At 46.9% G+C, this 19,035-nt stretch overlaps 1 protein-coding gene across 5 annotated transcripts in view; it reads right to left on the reverse strand.

Moving 5' to 3' along the window:
* The window catches only part of ARHGAP40 (Rho GTPase activating protein 40), a 69,733-nt gene that overhangs the window by 45,771 nt on the left and 4,927 nt on the right, over positions 1-19,035 (reverse strand). For 4 of the 5 annotated variants that reach the window (XR_010307627.1, XR_010307628.1, XM_064167542.1 and 1 more), the window contains exon 2: positions 1,282-1,484. Coding sequence is in view for 3 of the 5 variants with exons in the window: in XM_064167542.1 (XP_064023612.1) it covers positions 1,282-1,484 (203 nt within the window). In the remaining 2 variants the exon portion in view is untranslated. Of the gene's footprint in view, positions 1-1,281; positions 1,485-9,675; positions 9,830-19,035 lie in introns of those variants that run through there. The other variant, XM_064167541.1, reaches the window with a different exon arrangement.

The raw sequence follows: 19,035 nt of genomic DNA on the forward strand, positions 1-19,035 counted from the left end.
CTTTTTCCTCATCTCCAATCTAAAACTCCCCTGGCACAGTTTCAGGCCATTTCCTCCTGTTCTATCACCAGATGCTAGAGAGAAGACACCAACCCTCACCTCACTGCAACCTCCTTCCAGGGAGTTGTAGAGAGCAATGAGGTCTCCCCTCAGCCTCCTCTGGATTGTTCAATCCCAGTTCCCTCAGCTGCTCCTCACCAGACCTGTTCTCCAAGCCCTTCACCAGCTTCACTGCTCTTCTCTGGACATGCTCCAGTACCTCAATGTTTTCCTTGTAGTCAAGGGCCTGAAAGCAAACTCAGTATTCACGGTGCAGCCTTTTCAGTGCTGAATTCAGGGGTCACGACCACTTCCCTGCTTCTGCTCTTCCCACCCTGCTCTCCAGAGCCAACTCTGTGCACCCAGCACAACAATTTACCCCTCCCAAGTATGGCAGCACACTGGGATTTTCACTCAAAAGACTTTCTCATTGGTATCAGGGCAGCACAACAGCTGGGGGCTGTTCAGTAGGCAAACCCAACAACCTAAGAGGATGCATAGCCAACTTAAACCAGTCTTCAACACAGACCTGGGAAAAGACTGATCCTGAGCTGCAAGACCACAGAATTCTTAGCACCATTTATCATCTCTCCAACAGCCCAAAATATTTCAGCTCCAATGTTGAAGAGCAATCAGACAGGTTCCAGTTATTCCAAGATATTGGATTAACATCAGCACTAAAGCAAGCCCATCAGAAACACTCCACACACATGAAGCAGTCTTCAAAAGATGGAAAGAACCAAAAAAAAAAAAAGGGAGGTCTATAAGAAAAAAAAAAAGTGTGGATGGGCTTGAGTTGCTCTGGATGTTTGTTACAGATTCCTAAACAGAGAATCAGAAAAGCCTTCCACAAAAGCAGCTCTCATAAAAGCCCTTGTGATGAAGTCTCAGAACCACATACACAAACAAGCCTTCCAAAACACCATCAGCTACCACAGCATGTTTACCATACAGCCACCTGCACGGGGAACAGGAGCCCCACATTTAGCAGGGGCTGCTCAAAACCATCTGGAGCCTTGGGCTGACCTTAACAGGCCAATTTGTTTCAAATGGTGAAGCCAGGGCAGAGCAGAGATCTCCTTCTGCAGCACACTACCCCACTCAAGGAAAATTTACTTCCCATATCTGAAGTTTGACTGGCAGTATTTCAACACACTTCTAAATCAGTCAAGTGGGGAAGCAAATTTTCTTTCTGGGATGTTCACCTTCCTCCCCTCACTCCCAACATTTTTGGCAACCTACCCTCTTGTGTTTTGACATCTGCAAGGCTGCATTCCTCTTGCTCAGCTTCAGTGCTCTGTTTAATGTTCTCTACTTCCAGCCAAAAACTGTCCATTGACATGTTGTCCAAAGAGTCTATCCTGGAATTCGTGCCCTCCGACAGCGGGGATGGCAAAGGGCTCTTCGGAGGAAGCTGGCTCATTTTGCAAGGGCAGTTTCTGGTACTAGGGGGGAAGAGATAAAGAGAGGTTAAACTACACATACTCAGATGTGGCAGAGATTAAGCTATGCGTACTCAGATGTGGCATGCACAACACATGGGGCTGCGCTGATGAATGACTGCACCAAGATGCAAACAGAGGTAAGTGCTGGACTTCCTTTGCTTACTGCTTTGCAACAACTGACAAGACTGAGACCAAACTCGCTGGAGAAGAGGACAAACTGCTGTCCAAACATGCAAAAGGATATAGTATCAACATGGCTTATCCAGTGCTGCCCTCTCAGTGACCTCCAGGACACTTAACCTACCTGCTGCCCAGGCTCCCCTGCAAACACGCACAGATAACCTCTACATTCACAGAGGAACAAGATGCCTCCAGCCTGGTGCGTGCATGCTCTGACAAACTGGCACACACAGCAAGCCCCCCCAACTCCCAGCCACTGCAGGCTGAAGCAAGTTTGTCCCCCACATACCAAAACCGGTGCAGCTCCGTCTCCTACACTTCAACTCAAGCAATAAACAACTAGGACACCTGAGGCCCTTTCTTCCTGCCCAGATCAGATTTTCCCAGCACAAGTGTCCTGGGAAACCCAAACACACTCAATCTTCTAACCATCCTGCTGATTAATTCATGGGTGGCCAAGGTCCCAGACTGGCCTTGCTCAAGCTTTCAACCTCTGTGCAGAAAGTTGTGAGGTTCTCAGCAGTTCATAAAACACCTCTCCTAAAATTCATTTTCATTTTCTTCAAAGGGTTACAAGCCATTTAAGCCCTGCTGTAGGTATTTTTTCCCAAGACTTCAAGAAACTGGGATAAACAGAACCAACTTGTGCCAACGCCTCAATGGTTCCGCTCATGAATACAAAATTGAAGAGATCACACACCATGCTGACACTGGATGGCTGGAAAAACACCTCTGAACACCCAACACCAAACACACACAGATTCACAGAGGATTAGGGGCTGGAAGGGACCTTGAAAGATCATGCAGTCCAAACCCCCTGCCAAGGCAGCATCATTATACCAGATCACACAGGTGGGCCTTGAATACCTCCAGAGAGGGAGAATCCACAACCCACCTGGGTGGCCTGATCCAGTGTTCTATCACCCTCACAGTGAAAAACCTCTCTTATGTTTACATGGAACTTCCTATGCCTCAGTTTCCACCCCTTGCCCTGTCATTGGGCAGAGAGCAGAGCCTTGCTCCATCTTCTTGGCACTTACGCTTTACATATTTATTAAGGGAGGCATAATTTATGAATGTGGCATCAGTGTCTCCCTATATCTATCATTTAAACATTCTGAACTTAAGAGTGAGCCTTTAATGTGCTTCACCACCCTCACACTAAAGAACTCCTTCCTCACATCTAATCTCAACCTTCCTGCTTTCACTTTAAAGCCATTTACCCCAAGTCCTATCCTGAAAGCAGGTTTTAGTCCAGGAGATGCTATGATGAAGTGGAGTAATACATTACAGACTAGTCCTGGTCCACATCTGAGAAGCACCACAACATCCTTACAGTCCAGGTTGCAGACTACAGCCTTGCCAGTAGCTACTTCTGATCTACCAGCACCTTCAGTCCATATCCAGACAAACACTGGTACAAGGGTATTATTTTGCCAGACAATGGCAAGCTACTGTACTCCATCCCACTGTGACCACCAGGTACTTTGCTTCCATCCACAGCTGGAAAACAGAGCCTGTCTAGTAGTGGTTGCATCAGAAAGCTCCACCACATCCCATATTTGAACTACTTGTGCATCAAAGAGGCCAAAAGCCATCCTAACTCTTCTCCTCGAGAACCCCATGAGCTAAACCCTGATTGCCCAAGGTGGTGGATGCTAATGGCACACAGAAGCTCTACGCTGCAGTAGCAGGTTTCAAAGCCCAGTTCTTCACCTCCTGAGATAGAGCTCCTGTTCTTGTCTCACAGAATAACTCCAAAGTAAACCCAGACCTCGGAAGCTAGAAAGCTTCTTGTCTAGGGTAAACATTCTTTTTCCTTGAACACACTACAGAATGCTTTAGCAATCCAAGTACCCAGGTGGAAGGTTAATTTTAGATTCAGCCCAGCTAGGAGACTGTTCTTCCTCATTGCATTGTCAGACCAAGGGAAGGGCAACTGGTGACGTAGAAACATAGCAACAGTTCAGATGGAAAGCGGAGATTGTTGGCTTAAAATGTTAATCGCTCAGTTGCACCTGGGCAAAGAGTAAGTGGAATAATGAAGTTCACTCAGTTGCACCCTCCCTGTAACAAAAAGCTCACATTTTAAAGGTTAACCCAACAAAAAGCACGCTGACCAGAAAGACCTGGTGAAGGGCAGCCATAAAGGAATGACTCTGTGCACAGAATGCCCATCCTTATGGAATTCTCTCCTCCCGTCTAAGCACACCACTAGTTTTGATGGAGCTCAAGATAGATTCAGCTGATTGCTCTAACACCTACAGTCTAATCATGACTTCACAAGCAGAGTCACGAGGCATTAGGCTGTCACAGACCTTACATAGATGGTTTACTTACCATTTCTTCTATAAACCTTTTCTTGTAGAGCTCTGGCAGCCTGGAGCAAGACCTGCATGCCCACAGAGTGCTGACTCCAAGTGCTCAGTGGCTCACTGGTCCTGGGCTAGACCATGTAGTCTCAGGGTAGCTTTTGATGTGTTCTTAGATACTGTCAACACATGGCAAATACTTTGCAAACACTCCTAGCCCTCTCGAATGTCAAAACAAGAAACAAACACAGTTGCTATGCCTTTGTTCATTCCAAACTTGAATCACTCTCATCAGAGAGCTTCTCAAAGGACCTGTAGCTTAGACTGCTTAGCTGCTTGCTCAATGTCCTTCCTTCAGTGAAATGCCTCTCTAGCAGATGAATAAATAAAAGAGGTTCCTTCTCAAGCATTTCAGAAAACAGGTCATGACAAATGTAAGCCAAGGAAATGGAATTCCTTTATTAATGCTTCCAGAAAAACTAAGATGAGAATAAGACAGTAAGACCAGGAAAATTAAGTCCTGCAGAGCACACAAGCACCTAATTTTTGAAGACACATCCACAGACCTGGAGCAAGCACAAAGGCAGACCTGGAGCAAACAGATGGTTATTAACCTCAGTTTGAGTTAAGCTCAAAAACAAGTTAGGAACAGAACACCAAGTCACAGCATCACAGTAATTCAGACCTCCAGCATGAAACACAAACTCTTTAGAAAGAAAAAAAAATAAGCTAGTGAGAAGTTACTCTATCAACTGGCCTCGGTTTGCAGATAAAGACATAAAGTCAGAGAACAAAAATACGTCAGCATCACAATTCATGCACAGCTCAGAGGCTTTTGATATGCTTCAAGGTCAAAAACAATCGATGGGTACAAAGCACAAGATTAAAACTAAACAACAACAGAAGTTCATGCAGGAAAAAGCCCCTCCAAGTTCCTACCCTAAGGAAGCAGCTTAAACACAGATGAATAACTGTGTGGTTGGTCCTGAAGAGAAAAGATCACAAGTTTGCTTCTCCAGAATCATTGTAGGATAAAGGCACCCAGCAACAACAGATGGGAGTGTTTGAAAAATAAGGGAGAAAACCCTGAAGCAGTAAGCCATACACATAGCTGTACCTATATAAATATAGATATTTTGCTTACTAAAATATTGATAGTTTTAAATGCAGTCTTTCACCACATGAACTTGGGAACAGCTCCCTGGATGAAAGAAGTCAACCTTCTTATGGAGATCTGAGATGAAACACGCACAATCAGCTATTTCTTTCAGACAGGCAAAATTACACAAGGCTCCATTCCCAAAACAGAGACAGAAAATTTATCCAAGAAATGCCTTGAGGACTCAACTTCCCTAACAAAGGTCAAAACCAAGAGGAAACTCTCCTGCAAATCTTTTAAGCCTGGTTTTGGTACCCTTACAATCCTTTGGATTTTGTAGGCAAACGCTACTGACTCCACATTGCTTCCTCCTCCCCACCACAAGCAGCAAAAGAGCAACACTCAAGTTGACTCAATGGAAAAATGAGAAGTACATGATTGGTTCAAACTCCTTGGACTCCTTGCATCAAAGTAATGACAGAGCAATTATCAGATGACTGGCAGAGAGGAATAGGAACTCACCCAATCTACTCTTACCATGATTCACTTTCCCTGCCTTACCTAAGCCAAGGCAGCTAAAAAGGCAGAATTAAAGCACTCTAAGCCACACCACCAAGCATCTCTAACTACAGGGGAGTTGCACACCCCCCTCATAGTTTCACCAAGAGCATCCCTGCAAGAAGTCATGATGCCTCTAGCTCGCTCAAGGTTCATGTAGCACTGGTGCCAACCACCACTTACATTTGCACTAAGGCCTTTTATCAAGGACTCAGCACCCATGGGATGGTGTGCTTGAAGGTCTGTCTCTATAGCACCAGCAAGAAGAGCTAAGATGTCACTACTGCAATTTGCTAATGAGATTAGAGCTTGTTTTCAGTAACACAGCAATCAGTTCATCAAGACCTTCCCTTATGCAAGCAGCTCATGGAGCAGTGTCATTTAAGGTTGTTTTGAAGAAGCCTGTTTTGCAAGTGATAAAGAGGATGTGCCAGATAGCTCTGCATGCGTGGAGCAATTCCTATCAGCTCCAGCTTTCTCCCTCCCCAACTCCTGCCCTGGCATCTCCAGTGATGCCAGAGACAAAAAACAGTGATCCTTTGCCCAGTGCTATGTGGAGTGAAAGACATGAACCCTGACACACTACTTTAGCTTAGCGCCTCCAGCACCTTCTGGACTCAAACTCCAGAGACTGCCTCCACCACAGCACTGGGAGGTTTAAATAAGGTAGAAGTGTCCTGACAAAACCCATTTCTATCAAAGCATTTAAGGGCAAAGAAGCTCCACTGTGGCCTTTCAGAACTTAAAGGGGCCTTTAAGAAAGATAAGGACAGACTTTAAGCAGGGCCTGTTGTGACAGTACAAGGGCTGATGGGTTTAAACTAAAAGACCAAGATTTATACTAGAGAGAAGGAAGAAATTATTTTACACTAAGGGTTGTGGAATACTGGTCCAAGTTGTCTAAAGAGATGGGTGATACCCCAATCCCTGGAAACATTCCAGGTCAGGCCAGACAGGGCTCTGAGCAGCTTTATCTGGTTGAAGATGTCCCACCCCTGCAGAAGGGCTGGACCGGATGGCCATTAATAGTCCCTTCCAACCCAAACCGGTCTGAGATTCTACGATCAGTATCTCAGGTCTTCACCAGGATTAGACTTGTCTCCACTCTCTCTAATGACGGTCCAAATAAGCAGAATAAGGAACTGAGACATTTGCCTGTAATTACAGAGCTGCCTGGAGGCATCTCAGACCGAAACTGAGCACAGATCGATAAGCCCATGCAGATGCAGTCAAATGAAAACCTTCAAAGCCATGTTTGGTTTAGTCTATTAGTTGGGCGTCTGTCCCATCACACCAGCATTACTTTTGGCCACAGAACTCCAAGGCCATGCTCTCTGTGTAGGCTCCTTGGTTTCACTGTAAGGTCACTGCAGAGGAGCCCGTTTTTCACTTTCCCTGCCTTATCGCCCTCAGCCAAACAGGAAAGGGCTGTCAGTGACATGGAAATCCAGCTGTGGGAAAGGGTACCTGGCCAAAACAAAGCTTTAGAGTACTGTGATCTTTGACACAACTGTGCACTGATAAGCCTGATCTACCAGATTATTAGGTGAGAGTCATTAATTAAAAGTGGCATTCCTATCCCTTTTTCCACCCCCATGCACTGCACTGAATGCACGTTCGTCTACACACACAAGCTTTGTCCATCCAGCAGGCACAGAGATCCATTCTGCCATTCGAGTTCATCACCCTTCTGTGATTCCTCCTATCAGCATGACACCAGGATGCCAAACTCCACAGACCCATCACAGAGTGGGGCTGCCAACCCCACAGACCAGTGCCACTGGCTCTGAACAGGAGTTCCCACATACCTGTTCTCACCCGTTAATCCCTCCCCAGCACAGCAGCTGCCTTGGGCTCCTGCCACTTGCCACCAGGCTCAGCCTGTGCACAGGATTCCCACGGAGCGGCTGGCACCGACTCGCTGCCCTTCAGTGACACGACTGTCCCAGCCCTGTGGCACACACTGCCAGGGATTTAGTCAAGGCCAGAATGAGTCAATACCTCCCAGTTACTAACTGCATCCTCAAAACACACTACCGTTACACCAAATGAGTCTGAGCTCATTTCCACCACCACTGCAATTCCAGGAGATGCTCAATCTCTGTGCACCTCAGCTGCCCAGCCTGAGGACAAAGTAGGTGAGATACCCTGTGACTCACAGAGCAAAGGCTGCTACTGGGCTTGAACCCCTCATAAAAAAAGCTGTGAACTTATGTTTTGTGTAATCATTCCTTAATACAACGGCATTTCACAAAACCAGATTCACTCATAGTAAATACTTATCCTACAACTTCTTTAACAATGAACTTAGTGTAAAGCAAGGTGGTGAAACTCATCTTTTTCCTGCAGCCCATTCCACCAGCTGGACCTACACCACAGCAGAGAACAGGTCATAACAAGCTGTTGCTCAGATACATGGGAAGAGGCAAGAGACTTTGAAGAGGTCACAAGAGTAAACCTGCTGACCAGCACAGAGCAAGGAGGGGCTGAGAGATGTGCTGGAACCCAGCTATGCTTCATGCATGAGAGGTTTAGGGATACAGGAAGAAAAGAAGGACAGTCATAAGCTTCTTGCTTGGATTTCTCAGATACAAATTATTACATGTAAGACACAATGCTTGGCTATTACATTGCCAAGACAAGCCTGTCCTTGGCTGAGATTTATAGCCAATTCTATAACTGGTATCTGAAGTGCCACCTGCAAGCCCAGGGCCACCAACCCCAGCCCCAGGTTCCACAATCTTCACAAGACCAACCAGAGAAGTACATGGGATGCAGAAATGGATAGGCAATTGCTTTTTCTCAGCACACCTTTAGAGGCAAAGCACTATCAAGTAAAACCAGTAGGTGTCAACAAGCACACCAGAGTTACTGGTGCAAAAATAAACAGTCATTAAAGTCAATTAATTAGAAGACTAGGATGTCTGGTATATCATGGCCTTAATCTATAGGCATGTTTAGGTCAATCCCAGCAGGGAGGTTTGGTTACACAGACACACAAGGACATGTTTCACCCACTAGTGAGATGTGAAGGAACAGCAGAGAATTCCCACTTCCTAGGAGTTAAATGTTCTGATCAAAGTTAGTGAGGAAGTTTGGTGTTCCTGCTGTAATACCTCTTCAGACCTGACCACAGAGGTGTCTTGGCACCGGTACAGACACTAGAACTCAACTAACTTGTCAGGCAAAACCCAGAAGCTGTCACTGAATGCTTTGATTTTTATCACTCAAGGTGCTAGTCTAGTCCCCTTACACACAGCTCATTTAAAAGCCATTCACTATATTTCTCCTGTCTCACTCCCCCTAAGAGTGTTAGTATTTTTTTTCAGTCTATTTTGCCTGGGATATCTTAAAGATTTCATTTCTTGCCTCTACATACAAGGTCAGAGGAAAAACATATGAGGAAAGATAGGTCAAAAACATGACAGCATGAGCTATGGTGAGAAGTTAAATCACTGTGAGTACATCCACACAAACCCAACACCTTGCTGCAGCTGGAAAACACTCTGAAGCTTGACACAACTTGTAAGCTGATGCAAATAGAAGTTAGATGAAGTCTTAAATCATTTCAGTGTCATTTAAGCACACAAAGAGTACAGTATTGATCAAGCAAAGCAATTCTACTTTCTGTGGGATCCTTCAGTATACACAGTATTTATAAACCTGCAGCTCCTACCTTCATGTGGTTCTAAAACAATGACGGAACAGCGCTCAAACCCCACAGCCTGGCAGGGCAGTACTACCACTGCATCGCAAGCAAACACACAGCCTGAAGCTTAACCCCCTACACACACCCCCCAGGTCCCACTTCACATCTTGCTGCACTCCTCCCGATTCTGGAGTGAACACAGAGGGGCAAAGAGCATTTTAATAGGCTTCATATCGGCATCAAGGCAACCAAAGCAGAGTTTTCAAGGGCATATTACAAAAGCACACTTCCAGAGATGTGCAGGCTGCTTCCACCTCTCCTGCCCCGGGTAGTGCCTCGCCCCCACGCTCTGCCTTCAGCGATCGCCCCGTACCCCCCAGCCACGCTGCCTACCTGCCGAGGCTGCCGAGCTGGGCACAGCTGGCGGAGCGGGCACCTGCCAGCACCACCCGGGGCCTGGGGATGATCCTGCTCCTGGCCACGGCGGAGCTACACGTGCCCTGCTTGTCCATGGCGAGGCGGGCAGCAGCCTGGCGCTCAGTCCATCCGTGCCCTCCGCTGCCGGGTCGAGCAGCGCCTGCCGAGCCCCGCAGCTGGTATGCGAGCGCCGTTCCTCGTCACCCACGCAGCGCCTGTGAGGTGGCTCTCTGCATCCTCTCCTCCCTCCCTGCCCACACCGACCCGCCCGGGCAGAGCGAGCAGAAGTGACCAGGGGCAATCCACCTGCGCCTTCAAGGCAGCCGTGCCCGAGGCTGAGCCACCCGCGCCCGGCACACGGGCTGCAGGACGCAGCCCACAGCCAGCCCCCGGCGCTCGAGTAAGCAGAAAACACCAAGGAGCTCTTTCGCAGCCTTGGCTGCAGCGGAGGCTTGCTAAACATTAATCCAAGCCCTGTGAAAAAGTCACTCCCCAAAATAGCGCTGGGAAGGAATCGTCAAACAGCACCTCTGCTCCTCGGAACTGTGCTTCTCCGAAGTAAGGGAACAGAGAGAAAGGCACAAAATACCTGCCCGGGGACTCAGGAGGGGCAACGAAACACCCGAGCGCTGATTAAAACAGCCAGTTCAGCGTTTCTTGACATAGCAGAACAGTGAGTAAATCCCAGGTGGCTCTCAGACGCTGGTGTTGAAAGAGCAGTGTAAACTCGTAACACCCAGAGAAGATTTTGCAAGATTCAAGCCCTTAAAGCCTCGTCAAAAAGGCAACACACCAGCGAACAAAGGGTTAAAGGACTCTCATTCCTTGGGGCCATCATAACAGGTTTGGTTCTTTCCTTGTTATTCTCTCCACCAAACCTCCTTTCACAGTGTAACTTCCTTTTCCTTAGACATTTACTACTCAGAATCCTGACGTTAAAGGGACAAGCAAGTAATTTAAAGTTTCCTTAACAAGCCCATGCAAAGCTTTCCCAGCACAGGGCACAACACTGCTCTCCGTTTCCAACATCCCCAGTAGGACTGGCTCTATGGCTTCGCCTCCAATGACTTAGAGTGCAGCAACAGCTATTTTGGAGACAGCTCCTCATAAAAGCATGCAAAGAGGCCATCTCAGTTTTGCTCCTTACCCTATTTTTCCAGCCACAGCTTTAGTTCAGCTGCTTTCACCCCACTTGGTGAATAGACAGCAATGTGCTGTGGAAGGAACATTGCCCAACTGCCCAAACTTCAGACTCTGGGGCAGGTGGTGGAGGAGGGTTGGTCTGGGACACCTACAACTCCTCATGCTAAGCATGCAAAAATATCCATGGAAATGTCTCTTTTTCCATGGCAATGAGACCTTCCTTCCACTAGACCAGGATGCTCAAAGCCTCATCCAACCTGGCCTTGGACACTTCCAGAGATAAAATATCCATGGAATCTAAGAGCAAACCATTCCAGTGTCTCATCACCCTCACAGTGAGTATTCCTTTCTAATATTAAATTATTACACTTTCACCCAAAGGCTTTTGCAATGTGCAAAAGGCAAATCAAAGCAGTTCTGATGTTTTCATTCAGGTACACAGACAACAGCTGCTGCAAAACGATGTCAGGCAGAAGTCTACGTGACCACGCAAACTGCCCAGGAGTTGAGACGCAGGAGGGGAGAGAAGCAGGAGCAGCCACAAAAGCTTCCATGAGAGATGGGGCTGCTCTAAGCTTCGCTGTCTGCACAAAGTCAGGAACATGTTATTTCTCTCCAGGGAGCTCCTCGCCTTTCCAAAAGGCTTCCCACCAAGCACATGTTGTCCTGAAACACAATAGTAGGGGTTGCAAGGTACCTCTGGAGATCAAGTCCAACTTCTCTGCCAAGGCAGGTTCACCTGAAGAAGATCACAAACATGCCCAGCTAGGTTTTGAGTGTCTCAGAAGATGGAAACTCCACCACCTGTTCCAATGAACTGTCACCCTTACAGTTTTTCCTCAGACTGGTGTCACCCTCCAACACCTACCCTTTAAGTGTTTTTAAGTACTTATGAGATCCCCCTTTCAGTCTCCTCTTTTCTAGACTAAAAGGATCCAACTACCTGAAAGGAGAATGTAGCCAGGTAGGGGTCAATCTCTTCTCCCAGGCAACCAGCAACAGAACATGGAGACACAGTCTCAAGCTGTGCTGGGGGAGTTCCAGGCTGGATGTTAGGAGAAAGTTGTTGGCAGAGAGAGTGACTGGCATTGGAATGGGCTGCCCAGGGAGGTGGAGGAGTCACCATCCCTGGAAGTGTTCAAGCAAAGCCTGGGTAAGGCACTTAGTGCCATGGTTTAGTTGATTGGAAAGGCTGAGTGATAGGTTGGACTGGATGATCTTGGAGGTCTCTTCCAACCTGGTTGATTCTATTCTATTTGATTGTCTTACTCTTCCCTCATAATAGATGTTCCAATCCCCTGATTATCTTCGTAGCCCTTTGCAAGCAGCTCCCTATCCTGCAACTGGGGAGCCCTGAGCTGGACACAGTATTCCAGATGCGGCCTCCTCAGGGCAGAGCAAAGGGGGAGGAAAATTTCCCTCGAGCTGCTGGCCACACTCTTCCCGATGCACCCTAGGATGCCACTGGCATTCTTGGCCACAAGGACACATAGTGGGCTCATGGTCATCCTGTCACCCACCAGCACTCCCAGGTCCTTTTCCTTAGAGCTGCTCTCCAACAGATCAGCCCCCAACCTGTATTAATCCTTGGGGCTGTTCTTCCCAGATGCAGGACTTCACACTTGCTCTTACTGAATTAGATTACAGAATCACAGAGTGAAACAAGTGTTTGGGATTCAGGTTGCTCCTCTGCACAAAACCACACTTAAGTGCCAGTACTGCAAGCAGAAGGGCGTGACAGCCCACAGTGACATTTCTTTTCTCCCTCAGCTATGCTCCTTCTCATCAGATTTCTTTTAACAACTTCAGCCAGTGCTTTCTGAAAGGCAGATCTTCAGACAGACGGGCTGCCAGTCACTCCTACATGCCAGCTTTATTGTCAGAGGTTTCTAGCAGCAGTGATAATTCCAGCAGGCTTGTTGCACAACTCAGGAGAATTTAAAGTATCCAAAATGAAAACAGAATTCTTTAATTGTAGGTTTGGCTTTGATTACTCACATAAAGCACACATAGGCATTACTGAAAGCCTAAGATCTCTGTAGATAAGAACAGCTGCACCACCATCTACAGCCTTCTACACAGTCACTCCTGTCTGGACTTTGGTTGTTCATGGAGCAATCAGCAAATTTATGGCCTATCTCGCAAGAAAAAGGTGGAGGAAGAGGACATGAGGCCAGCTGAGTCTGCATTTTTGGAGAGAGTGAATCAGGATAAATGTTCCAGCTCTGGTTTTGAGTTTTCCAGCATGTTTCATGCTCCAAGACAGCCTTTCTGGCGCCATCAGAGATAAACCAAGCTCACCAGGACGAGATCATCTGGATCACAGGAGCTGAATCTTACTCAAATATGGAGACAGAGATACAGCAATGCTCTCAGCAGCCAATTAACTCAAATGAATCACTGGTCCAGACCCAGCACTATTATCATCACAGCTTCAGCGCATGAGTTCCTTCTGAAGGTATCTGCACATCCTGCCAAACTGACATGACTTGGCTCGCACAGCGAAGTGGGTTTTGTCAGAACCAAAAAGGAGGAGAACAAACATCCAGCATGCTTTCAGACAATCAGGAATCACAGCTGGGCAAAGCACATGCAGGCTGGAGACCTAGAGACTACAGGAAACTTGTCAGATCACAGAGACCCTGCCAGTCTTGGAGACCTGCCTCTAAAAACCACCTGACAGAGCTCAGCATCGGGGCCTTCAGGTTGGCTTGAACACAGTGTCCACCAGCCACAAGGCAAGACCTTGCACTCAATCACCAGAGGTCCCTTCCTACTCCTACCCATCTATGATCTTGTAGCCATGTCACATTGTTCAGGCATCCTCAAATCAACCTGTCACCATCAAAATCAAATGCAAGAGAAAGACATTGCAGTGTGAAGTGGAAAGACCTGAAGGTAGTTGAAATCCCCAACGCCCAATTCTTTCTTTTCTGCAGCAGGTTTATTTTTACAGAGTACATAACATTAAGAAAGCTTGAAAATAATTTATCCTACCTCCACCCAATCACATATCAAGAAAACCTGTAAGTAATGTTTCCTATCCATCACCTGGACCCACTAAGATCAAGAGATTATTTCAGTTTCTGGAGTCACCAAGGCGCTGAGATTATCCAAGTCACAGCTTGTTCCCAGTCTGCCAGGACAGCAGCACCCAGGCTACAGCCTGGGGCAAAGCACTCAACTGAAATGTGGTAACATTCTGGCATTGACTTCCAGCTGCCAGATCCTACAGCACTGCCTGGCTCCTCCTTGCCCTGAGCTGGGACATCCAACAAGCACCTCTCAGCAAAACAGCTGTCAACACTCAGACCCTACTAAGTGCTTCTGCTTGTGACTTGACATCATGAGATGAGGCCAAATTTGTCATCCTACTTAGGTATGGACAGATCCACATCTGCATCAAGCCAGAGCAGGTGGAGAAGTAAAGCATTACCTTCCCCATCTGTCCAGCATCACCCCCTCAACCATCCCCTCTCTATCTGTGGTTCTGACCTGACTATAAAGAGGAAGACTCTCCTTACTGTCAAACCCAACCTGCCTGCAGCCACAAGCTCTGTCAGAGCATATAATCTGCTTTACTGAACCCAAGAGTTGTGGCAAACAGAAGATTAAGACTTCATGCAGAGGACAGACAGCAAGGACTGATGCCTCCTAAAATAAGCTGGTTTGCATGCAGATGGCTATTAATGTCACAGTTAAGAAAGAGGATCAAATCTGGGCAAAGGAGGAGCCACTGGCATCCTGTGGGATGCAATGCTGCAATATGGTGGGGGTTGGTCTTTTCTCCCAGGCAGCCACCAACAGAACAAGGGGACACAGTCTCAAGTTGTGCCAGGGGAGGTATAGGCTGGGTGTTAGGAGGAAGTTGTTGGCAGAGAGAGTGATTGGCATTGGAATGGGCTGCCCAGGGAGGTGGTGGATTTGCCGTCCCTGGAGGTGTTCAAGAAAAAGACTGGATGAGGCACTCAGTACCACAGTCTAGTTGATTGGATAGGACTGAGTGCTAGGTTGGACTGAATGATCCTGGAGGTCTGTTACAACCTGGTTGATTCTATGACTCTAATAAAGTGGGACAAGCTGGTTGGTAGTCAAAACCAGAGCTACTCCACCATGTTACCATCAGAAGAATCAGCACCCCTGAGCAGAGACCTCCATCAGACATGGACCAGTGTCTGGGTACAGAACCACATCCAGCTGCCCACCCCGTTTGACAGTGTCATACTTGGGGAGTGAAGGAGAAGGGAGTAAAAGTAAATCATACACTCTTCAGACACAGGTGTCTATTTAGTTGACTGAACTGCAAAGTTGCTTACACCTAATCACTACTGTAAATGCCATTTAAACTACCCAAAACGCTTCCAGTGCTCGAGGAAGAGCTGCAACAATGGGAGGAAGTGCTAAGACCCAGCAGCTATTCTTAATGCACAAAAAACACTTATTCTGATGAATAACCAAGACTTACTAATTCAAAACGAGTATGTTGCTGTCTTCAGGGCATTTTCAGGCTGTACAAATTTGGAAGTCTCAGCAGGTTTCTGAGGATGACTTTGCTTACCTCCCTATTCAAACACGTGCCTGACAGCTACTGGGTGCTGTGCCTTGTAAATCTATCTCTTGCTAGACACTCAAGACAGCAACAAGTGACAGGCACCAGATTAATAACCAGTGAGCTTGCTCACTTCCTTCAAACCCAAGGAGCAGCACTGCAACCAGCTGACCAAGTGTCACACATCACTTCTAAGGTGCGATAGATGAGGCAGAGGGGACACAGGACCAGCAGTCGGTTCTCTCTCCAGCTCCAATGAGTAACCAGCAGCTGATGTCAGCCCAGCTGTGTCAGTTGAGCTCACGTGGGACTGGAGTCTGTGCTACAGAGTTCACCCTTCATGGGGTGCTGAGCACCTCCTTAATTTCCACAGAAAAATGTGGAACAGCTCAAACTCTCTATCTCATGGCCCAGCCCATCTCACAAACCTCATTTTGATATTTGCCAGTTGGATTTTCTGTTCCCTTCTGGGAAATGGATGGGGCAACAGAGACACAAATAAGAATGCCAGAAATTAACTATCTTACTGTGCTGCCCCAGATCTCAGGCCAAAGATGTGATGGATGAAGTTGTCATCTTGTTTATTTCCTGCACCACAATCACAAGGAGCAGGATGGGCTCCGTGGGCTGAATTCACCATCATGAGTCAGTGCGTTTTCGGGCATCACACAGGAGTGACTGCCCAAAGAATGCCAAACATCCACTCCTGAAAGAGGAGAAGGTATGCACATGGCACAGCCCCACCATCAGCACGGAGCAAACGGATCAGAGCTACCAAGGTTATGAGACAGCTAAACAATAGGTGCTGATAGTTTGACTTAGATGAGCAAGAGCTTTAGCGAGGAGGAAAGTAGGAGTGACCTGATCATAGCTACACAACTAAGATATTTATTAAGGCTAAAAGTGAAACACCTCAAGATCAGGGAGTGTGGACTGAGTACAAATGCAAGGCAGTCTCATTTGGGTCTTTACATGATACTAAAACATGTCAGACTTTAAAAAAATCTTCCTGAAGTTTTGATTTCTTTTTCCTTGTTATTTTTCCTCTAGGAGGGAGCTGGGACAGAAACAGAACTGGACTGCTGCTTTAAAGGCTCAGAAGCTTAAAGCAAAAAGCCAGCTGTCACTATTTTTATGCTGTGCTGGCATCCTGCTCTGAAGTCACCACACAGAGCTTGTCTGTACTAGTTTCATCTATAAACGATGCAACAGCTGGAACAAGACTGCTTGGGATGCTGAAGCTGATTGCACAACACAGCTCAGGGCTCTCACAGAGCTGTTACTAGTCCAGAGTGTGTTAACTCATTAGGAGAGGGCTTGCTTTCCCAAAATATTCATGACAAAGTTAAATTACCCAAGTGTTCATGAAAACCAAGGTCAGAAGACCACAGGCATGATCTAAGACTGAGAGGCCAATGAAAGGATGGAAGAGCTTGCTACAGACATTTGCAAACAGCTTTGTAGTGCAGGACATAAAGGAAAAAGAACACAGGGCAGGTGAGGTCAGTGGTGCAAGATCACCTCAAGGGTCAGCCACAGACAAGAGCAGTGCCTGTAAATCCCCACAAGCTGCTTGCTCTTGTATGAACCCTGCTGTTCTACCTGCAGGGCCAAAGAGGAGATCAGAGAGAGAACTCTCAGGTATCAATGTCAAGTGATGTTGCAAGGCAAGTTTCTATTCTTCAGTGCACAAGTTCAGAGTCACACAGTGCTATTGCAAAAGCAGAAAGCCAACAGCACAGAGACGACCCACAGAGCCAGCACTGCAAAATCCAGCAAGCTAAACAGGCAGAAATTCAATTCAGTTGCAGGTGTCTTGAAAGGAATAAAGATATAAAAGTCAGTGTAAAGACATCCACAAGCAGATACAATAAACAACTATGTGTTACCTCACAGCTGTAGTTAATCTGATCAACCAAACTCCCATTCAGGAGTTCAACAAGGGTGGTCTAAGCAACCAAACTGAGACAATGGGCATTTTCTAACACAGACATCACTTGATTATGAGAGAAAAGGTTTTTGAGGTGTTCCAAAGGAAGATTAGGTTGGATATTAGAAGACACTTCTTCACTGAAAGTGTTCTCTAAGACTGGAACAGACTCCTCAGGGAGGTGGTTGAATGCACATCTCCTGAAGGAGTTTCAAAGATCTAGACCTAGGGTGCTGAGGGACATGATTTAAGCACCAGGCTTGATAGAGTTAAAGAACAGATGGACTGGACATCCTTGGAGGTCTTTTCCAACTAAAATGATTATGCAATCATATGACTGCAGGTGCCAACTCAGCTCCTGCCCAGTTTTGGCCTAGCACAGCTCACACTGACACAGCTCAGCCTGATCTATGCTGGGAACAGCCCCAGTGGGCTACAGCAACAGCTACAGGTATGCCAGATGGAAAGCAGAGGAGAGAGGAGACAAGACCTGCAGTTCTTGCAGCTGTACAAAAGCAGCTTCTGATAAGACTGAACATCTTCAGAATTAACTGAGGCCACCCACAGAAGTAGCAGAAACCAAACTTCTGTGATGAAAAGTGTAAGTACCTCACCCAAAAAGCTGTTGAGCTGACCCATTAGCATCCACACGGCTCCCAGGCTTCCCACTGTGATACTGAGACACCTGCACTGCAGTGGAAGAAGGGCAAGCACTCTCACCAGCAGTTGGGAAACTAGCTTCCTCACAAGCCCATGAGTTAGGGAATTAACAAAGTAATTAATTAGAAAATTAGCAAGTTACACCAGCCCACCAAAAGGCGACTGAGCTCTGGTTTGATCTGTACCTAGTGAGCTGTGTAACAAAGGTGGATTCACAGGGTACATCCTCCCATACCATTCAGAGGACCAAATGAACCATGACAGCTGCCTCTACCATTGTCAGAACACGATTTGGTTTAGGGTTAAATGTTATTTATAAATCTCCAGCCAGCACCCAAGCAGCAGCTTCTTGACCTTTACAGAAACGAGTTTGTCTTTGCCATCTGCTTTGCTGACATTTCAATGAGGTAATGCTAACCCATTACAGAATTGCATGAATCTCACAGCAGAGATGACACAAGAGCCTGAAAGGAGCAATTCCTTTCTCCTTTCCCCTTAGTTAGGTTTCTTTCAGCTAACACACTGCTGCAGCTAGAACAAGCTTCACCAAGGGCCATCCTTCAAAAGCCATTTTTCCACAGTCTGTGTTATTTAGTAATAGCCTTGGATTCTCCCAACTGACCTGGCAGTGCTGTGCTTGCTTCAAACTCTTCCTGGCCTGCAAACACCCAGCAGCCTCACGCCTGCTTTGAGCCAGCCAAGAGTGTGTAGGAAGCTAAGTGAATGAACTCTGAAACTCTTGGATTAAGGCTATCGTTAGGAGGGCTGCTCCTAGGAGGTATCCTTCCTCTCCCGTTAGCCACAGGAAATAGTGCAGCTAAATACAGCTGTTACCTTTATCTCCCTTTACCCTTCTTAGGCACAAGCTGGAGCAAGTCCAGGATTCTGGAATATTTGACCACAACAAAGGTATCTCAGATCAGCTGCCGGGATGTATATATTGCAGCCTCATGCCTGCCTTCCGCTGTGAGGCATGCAAGGATTTCCTTCCACTGTGTTGGCCCAGCTGTTATCAAACAGGAACATTGTCTGAGCTTTACCTTGACTGAGAAAA

The sequence above is a fragment of the Pogoniulus pusillus genome, chromosome 29, assembly GCF_015220805.1.
Source record: "Pogoniulus pusillus isolate bPogPus1 chromosome 29, bPogPus1.pri, whole genome shotgun sequence".
Lineage (NCBI taxonomy): Eukaryota > Metazoa > Chordata > Aves > Piciformes > Lybiidae > Pogoniulus > Pogoniulus pusillus.